At 42.8% G+C, this 7,849-nt stretch overlaps 1 protein-coding gene across 1 annotated transcript; it reads right to left on the bottom strand.

Annotated features, from left to right (window-relative positions):
- Window positions 1-264: 264 nt before the first annotated feature.
- Window positions 265-2,486, bottom strand: LOC148842116 (FCS-Like Zinc finger 13-like). The gene is made up of 2 exons (XM_088957407.1): window positions 951-2,486; window positions 265-783 (listed from the first exon to the last, which is right to left on the bottom strand). The coding sequence occupies exons 1-2, from the start codon at window positions 1,589-1,591 to the stop codon at window positions 618-620; spliced, it is 807 nt and encodes a 268-aa protein (XP_088813533.1). The 5' UTR covers window positions 1,592-2,486; the 3' UTR covers window positions 265-617.
- Between the last annotated feature and the right edge of the window lie 5,363 nt (window positions 2,487-7,849).

Here is a 7,849-nt window from a genome sequence, read left to right as displayed (position 1 = left end):
TGCATCTACCTGCTCTAACTTCAACTGTAAAACCAGATATGTAACACTCAAGGCATTTTGGTGATTACAATCTGTAGATGCATTTACTCAAATGCCCAAGAGATACTGTCCAATCACAGCACTTCCGTGCTCAAGCGGCTAAAACATCAATAATTAGAAGCTGATGAACAGAAAAAGCGAAGTTTCGAAAGAAAACGAGAGAGAGAGAGAGAGGTGAATAAGGTGAACAAAGTCCGCTTTGTCGGATTGATAAAACAACAACAGTTTCTGTCCTTCAAAATCGAATTGATAATAATCTGTAATCGAATCTTTTTCATACTCTGAGCAACTATCAACAAAAAAGGAAACTACAATTAATATAGAAAGAAAAAGAAGGTTGTCCGGTTGTAGCGAAACCCCTTTGATCCATGGATATAAAAATTGTTCATTACAGACTGTTTCAAGTTTACAGGTACAAGCTGGGAAGAAGAATTTTTCTGGGTCCAACGTACTGAACTGATTAGTCAGTGCTCGCCCTCTCTCTCTCTCTCTCTCTCATGTATTTACTGGTATTGCCGCCTGTGTATTTATCTATGTATTTATGAAGGTTACTATTGCCATCGCTTTGATTATTTTGATTAGGCTGCAATGATCCCGGTAGAGAAGAGCTGGCCATTAGCAGAAGAGTAGGGTGAGCACGAGAGGTCTGCAGATCTTGAAACTCCAGATCCGCATTTCTCCTTGCACTCATCAATTACAATCTGTCTGTACCGACACTCGGCGCTACAAAATGCCTTCTCTCCTCTGCAGAATCAATCATCAACAAAAACACAAACGTTCAGCACCATATATAATAGTTTCAGGATCGACAACAGAACTTAATTGGCAACAAAGTTTCTTTCTTTCTTTCTTTCTTTGGAATGGCTAGGACGACAATCTTAAGATAGAAAAGCAGTAGATATGGTGTCTACCTGTACATGTAAATATCTCTGCCATGAAGCTTTTTCCTACACAGATAACACGCACTGAGGAAATCTGACGTAGGAAACGCCGGAATCTCTTCCCCCCATCTAGGTGGTGACTCGCAGAAAACACCCATGGTGTGGTTGTGGTGATTGTTCTTGTTGTTACATCTCCTGTCAAAACCTCTTCTATCTCTACTATAGCCTAGACTAGTTCCATTTTCGACAGCCCCATCACAGTACAGTCTTGCGAAGGAGGCTTTGTTGTGGCCATGCCGGGTTACACTGGTATAGCTTTCCCAGTCGTCCATGTCAGTAGGTCTATCCAATCCTCCTCTAGATTTAGCAGCTGAGCTTTTAGTGGAATCCACCGGTATCGGATCAGACCGGTTCAAATTCAAGCTCCCCACGACGAATTTTGCGGGGAATTCGCTCTCACAACCACTTCTACTTGATTTATCCAGAGCGGCGACGATGCCTAACCCCACGGCTCCGAGATCACAATTCTTCAAACCTCTAGGGGATCGGATCTTCAGGTCTAACGGGCTTTTTGGGCTTGTAATTACTTCCGAAGGTATAATTCTCTCGTGACCAGAGACCAACGGGTCTGGGAGCTTCCCGATCATCGGCCGGGATCTCCTGCCCAACATGATTGTGCGCTGTTGATCGAAGAAACCGGCGAAGAGAGGAAAAATGGGAGATTGAGTGTTGGTTTCTCTCCAATTCTCTTCATGGTTGCTTCGAATTTATGAGGATATTGGGTGGCTGATTGATTAGTTGGCCCACGGTTTGATTGATTGAGGTTGGTTTGGAACTACACGATAATAATAATCACAAAATAAAAAACTTAATTTAATATGAATAAAATATGGAGACGAATCAGACGGTGACGCACCAAGAAAATAAACAAAGTGGCAGAGAAAAGATGAACGGACTTGAAAACAATTCTACTAAAAACGTCACCACTGTCATGGCCAATCAGAGTGATTGTGACCTAATTGACAGAGACCTGACCCACAATTGCCGGCAACTGACGCACATTAGATTCCGGTTAGTTTAGTGAACCAACGCATCAACAAAAGTTTGGAAGACTATTGGATGGATTTCATTGGTGGGGTCCGCCGGCCCTACACACGTATCCTCCATTGATTGGTTGACGCTGAAAACTTTGTAAACGGAAAATTATGTTGCGATGAGGTCTGGATTCAATGTATGTTGTACTTCACTGAAACCGAGAGGACGATAATACCCAAATCTAACTAAAAGACTATAATACCCGTCGTAGAATTAATTTACTAATGGAGCCTGATGATGAGAGCCCGTTTGGGAGTCCTGACCTGAACATTCTCAGTTAAACTGGTTGCTTTGAGTTGAAGCGTCGTGTCGTGGATTGACAATCTAAAAAGGCCGAATCGAACAGCCTAAAAAATAATGACTGACTCACTGACAGCCGACTTGGGCCCTCTGAGTTTTTCAGCATATATAGCTTAAAGCTGTGCGCATAAGGCCCACCTCGGAAAGCCAGAAGCCGCTGCGCTTCAGCCCTCCCAGACGGGCTGGGCTACCCTGGGCCTTGCGAGTTATTAATAGATAGAGAAGCTGCTGAGTTAGTTTTGGACAAGAAATACATAAACAAGAAAGTGAATCCAGTCGACGTCTGTCAGATGAGAAAAGAAAATGAATCGCGTCTCCTTCCTCCGTTCTCCGTTCTCGGTCTGTAGGAAGCTGGATAGATGGCTAGATGATGAACTCAATGTCAATATCTTGCCACGTGTCAAGGATCCAGAAGATATGGCCAATTGTTCAATTTTAAGGAAAGGAAGATTGTCAGTAAAAAAAAAAGAACTTTTCTCTCACTAGTTAGAAAAAGACACATTGGAAGGAATAACTGTGTGTCATGTCATGTGGATCAGTGGATGTGGGCGTGCGCCAAGTTACTGGGCCGGGCCAAGGCCAAGATGGGCACTCTTTCGTAATGATCGGGGGATATTTTCGTCATATCAGGTGAAACACGATGAGAGAGAGGGTGGGCCTGGGCCCTCTATTTTCAACGGTTCCACATCTTGTGATTGATTTTGACGTTGGTTGGTGGAGTGGAGTGTAGGGAGAGCAGGGTCAGGGTGGTCCCCTACCTCACGTGTACAAGCAGAGGCGTGTAGGCATAAGTGGCTGAGGGGCTTAATCGAGCCACGTGGGATTGGGAACAAGTAGGGTCTCGGACAATACTCTCGTCGTCAACCTCAAGACTTAGGCAGATGACGTCGCTACCTTTTAATTTTCTTTCTCTTTCTCTTTTCTCTCTCTTATTTATTTATTTATTTTTTAATAATATTAAATATTTTATTAATTATTTGGCCCTATCTCTTTCGTCTTATGAAGGGGATGTTTTTGTCTTTTTCTCCGGGGAAGAGAAACCATCTTGTTTGGAGGGTACCTGCACCGGCCAATGATTCACATATTTTAAGTGAAAAATTAAATAAATTATCATTGTGTATTGTGTTCACGTCTCCAGGGTCCCACCATTTTTATCTACTTCTACACTTGTACCCGCAGATTCCTTGCTTTCATTTTCGCCGAGACCACAATGCTGAATGTACCCATATATAATAATTGATCAGTATGCTTTACTTTGGGATTAGTGTGATTTTGGTCTCCAAAACTTTAAAATGTGACAATTTACTACCTAATCTTTAAAATTATGTTAGTCTAGTATCTACTATTAATTAATTAACTGATAAAAAAAATATATGAATACTTTTTGAGTGTTATTTAATTTTTTTTTATAAATTATTTAAACATTGACAAAAATTTAAAAGTCCCAAATCTGTTTATTTTATTTAAGAAAGTTGGGTTATAAGAAACATGATCCCAACTTTCTTGAATAAAGAGGTAAAGATTTGGGACTGTTAATTTTTTATTACCCTTTAGATGGTTTATAAAGAAAATTAGATAATACTCAAAAGGCATTTGTATCTTTTTCAAATGCCACTTAACGGCTGATTAACAGCTAGTTAACGATAAGTGATGGATTGATACATTTTAAAAATTTGGATAAATTATTGTAAAGAATCAAAATGACACTAGGCCCAAAGTACTAGGTACTACCTAGAAATTTTCTTTTAAAGAGGTTCCTTTTCTGCATTTTGAGAGGGAGGAAAGTCGGTGGGTTTTTTATTTCTATTGACTAAGAATCTAATATTCTTTTTTCAAATTTATGTGGGGACGAGGGAAAGTTTATTTTCTTGGTACCCATGTCCTAAGTGGATAAATTACCAACACTTGAATGGGACAAAAATATCACTTTTAATAATAATTTTTTATGGTTAAAATGGTCATTATGTTATTTACATAGGAAATAAAAGAACATAGATAAATGCACTTACCGGAATAAATATATTTACTCGAATAAATAACTTACCGAAAAACATACAGGGCCTAAGATTAATATTCTAATATTAGTGGTGATCCACAAGAAAATAAGCTGTCGGATGCCCTCTGATGTGATCAATCATCAAGGGACGTAGGGTGCGTCAAGGAGAGCAAGCCCATAGAGATAGAATCATCACTCGATCAATCTCTCGCTGCGATTTGATTCAATCCGATTGGTTACGTTAATGTGCGCATATGGGTCGATGAGTTGGACGAGCTGACGAGGTTGACGGGTCCCGCTAGGGATGCAAACCAACTACATCAAATGGGATTATACCTGGATATAATTTTTTTTCCTTAATAGTTGGATTATTATTAATGTAATTATAAGTAAATTAATAAATCAAATTAAACTTATCAAAATATTATATATTATTAATAAAAAAGAATCAAGGCCTCGTCTATTTGGCAGTAAGTTGCTTCCCTGATAAATGCATTTATCCGATCAATTGTTATCTGAAAAAGTATTAATTAATTAGATCCATCTATGTTCTTTTTTGTTTTGACAAGGATATTTTTATTCCTATACAATTAGATGAATTTCCCCTTCCATGGGAAAGCAATTTATTATCTCTAAGTGAGTAAAACTTCCTCAAGTAAGTAGCTAAAAACTTACATAAAGAAAATTTTTATTTTCCGAGGACCACATAAAATGACATATCAAACTTTTCTATTGACCAGTTCCCCACCCCCAAACAAATGGGGCCTAACAATAACTTGGTATGAAAAATAACTTTTCAAGTTTCAAGTAAAAATACAATATTCGAACCAATTTTCGATTATGATATGAAAAAGATATGGTATCCAAAAATAAATTTATCAATAGTTTGGAATCATAAATGTTGTAGCAGCTAAGGTATTATTTATTTAAATTCATGGGTGAGTTTTGATTGGTCAAAAGCCTTTTCAAAGTGATGTAACCGTGTTCGGTCACGTACCAATGTTTTGTGATGTAAAATTTTTTGGCAAAGTACCTCGTTATTCGACCCGGTGGTGGCGTACCTTAGTGACGAGCTACTTGGTGGCGAACTGCCTTGGTGGCAAACTGCCTGGGGGCGAACTCCCTGGTGGCGAACTGCTTTGGTGGCGAACTGCCTGGTGGCAAACTGCCTAGGGGCGAACTGCCTTGGTGGCGAACTGCCTTGGTGGCGAACTGCCTGGGGGCGAAATGCCTTGTGGCGAACTCCCTGGTGGCGAACTGTCTGGTGGTGAACTGCCTGGGGGTGAACTGCCTTGGTGGTGAACTCCCTGCGGGTGAACTGCCTGGTGGCGAACTCCCTAGTGGTGAACTGCCTGGGGGCGAACTGCCTTGGTGGTGAACTACTTGGGGGCGAACTGCTTGGGGGCGAACTCCCTGGTGACGAACTGCTTTGGTGGCGAACTGCCTGGTGGCGAACTGCCTTGGTGGCGAACTGCCTGGGGGCGAACTCCCTGGTGGCAAACTGCCTGGTGGCGAACTGCCTGGTGGCGAACTGCCTTGGTGGCGAACTGCCTGGGGGCGAATTGCCTTGGTGGCGAACTGCCTGGGGGCGAACTGCCTTGTGGCGAACTCCCTGGTGGCGACTGCCTGGTGGCGAACTGCCTGGGGGCGAACTGCCTTGGTGGCGAACTCCCTGGGGGCGAACTGCCTGGTGGCGAACTCCCTGGTGGCGAACTGCCTGTGGGCGAACTGCCTTGTGGCGAACTCCCTGGGGGCGAACTCCCTACTAGGTGGCCGATGCCTTGGAGAATGTTGGAGCTCTCTGGTGCGGCGCAATCCGACTGCCCTCAGCATGAGGTGGTCTTCTTTCCTTTGTAGGCTGCGGGAGATGAGGGACCTGCGAGAACTTCATCTTTTCCTCCTCTTTGTAGGTGGCGGGAGCTAAGGGACCTGCGAGAACTCTATCTTTTCCTCCTCTTTGTAGGTGGCGGGAGCTAAGGGACCTCCGAGAACTCCATCTTTTCCTCCTCCTTGTAGGTGGGGGGAGCTGAGGGACTTCTGAGAACTGCATCTTTTCCTCCTTTTCGTAGGCAGCGGGAGCTGAAGGACCTGCGAGAACTGAATCAGAGGTCCCGCGGTACTTTTCCGGTGGGGGCTCTCCGATGCTTAAGTTAGCACTCTTATTGTAGAGAGCTTTGAAGATAATATGAGAGAGCTAGAGAGCAGGGTTACTTCCCTTTCTTTTTCATCCCCTTCCCCTTTGGGGGGTGAGGTCTTTATATACCGGAGTCTTCGCGGGTTAGGTGGGTGAAAAGCCTCCAAACGGTAAGACTCGTCGCATCTGGTCAGAACCGGGGTATGGTGGTGAACTCCTCAAGGTCGTCAGGCTGGCGCTTGTGTCAGGCGGCCAGGTTGGCGCCTGGGCCGGGTTGTCAGAGGGGTGCCTGCATCAGTCGGCGGGTCAGTGTTTAGGCCAGGTCATCAGGTCGGCGCCTGTGTCAGTCGGCGGGACAGTGCCTAGATCAGGTCGTCAAGCTGGCGCCTGTGTCAGTCAGCGGGTCAGTGTCTAGATCAGGTCGTCAAGCTGGCGCCTTGGCCGGATCATGCGCTAGGTTGGTCCAGGTTGGCCAGGTCGCACAGGCCGTGCACAATTCGCGCAGGCCATGCGCAGTTCGCGCAGGCCGCGCACTAGGCCGCACGCAGTTCACGCAGGCCGCGCACAGTTCGCGTAGGCCGCGCGCGCACCGTGCGCAGGTCGCGCCAGGCCGGCCAGACAGGTGCCCGGGTGGGTCACCAACTTCGTAAGTTTGTTGGCTGGGTGTTTTCCTAGTTGTCACGAGGTGCCACGTGTCACAATTTTACTGGAGGGCCAAATCTGCCCTCATCACATAGTATCATAGATTTTCTCAATTATAAAACAGATCAGATTCGAATTTGAATTGAAACAGTTTGCAGCTGTAGATCCTACTAGATTCCTCTATTGAGCAGTGTTGGGCACTTGTGCGGGGACCAGATCATTTTATCTTTTATTTATTTATTTTTTAATTCTTCCCCTCCCTAATAAACATAAACTGATAAAGGTAAATGAGAAAAACAAAACGATCCAGGCTTTGGAATGGGATTTTGGAGGTGGTGAAGACTAGGGGTGTCCACGATTCGGTTAACTGAATCTTGGCACTTTTTTGTAAATCGAACTGGTGGTATCGGTTTTTCCAATTCTCCAAACCAAAACCGAACCGGTACCACCAGTTAACCGGTCTGCCGGTTTCGATTTTTGACCGATTCGATTCTTTGATTTTTTGGCTTTTTATATTTATAATATATATTATACAAATATACAAATATATGTATAATATTATATAATAAATAATAAATGATATATAAAATATTATAAATATTTGAAAAATATATAATATATTTATAAATAGACCATTATAAATTATATATATATATATATAGAATGAATGTAAATTTATATATAATACATAGAAAATATGTGATATATATTAAAAATATATATAAAATATATATACCATTCGATTCAGTTAACCGTTGGTTT

The sequence above is a fragment of the Nelumbo lutea genome, chromosome 8, assembly GCF_056320005.1.
Source record: "Nelumbo lutea isolate HS-2025 chromosome 8, American lotus-T2T, whole genome shotgun sequence".
Lineage (NCBI taxonomy): Eukaryota > Viridiplantae > Streptophyta > Magnoliopsida > Proteales > Nelumbonaceae > Nelumbo > Nelumbo lutea.
Note: the sequence above shows the minus strand (reverse complement) of the source record. Positions and strands in the feature narration are given on the sequence as shown.

Coding starts and splice junctions, on each gene's coding strand:
- LOC148842116 (XM_088957407.1), bottom strand. CDS start 1,591: ATGTTGGGCAGGAGATCCCGGCCGATGATCGGGAAGCTCCCAGACCCG. Junction 784..950: donor AGAGATATTTACATGTACAG/GTAGACACCATA, acceptor TTGATTCTGCAG/AGGAGAGAAGGCATTTTGTA.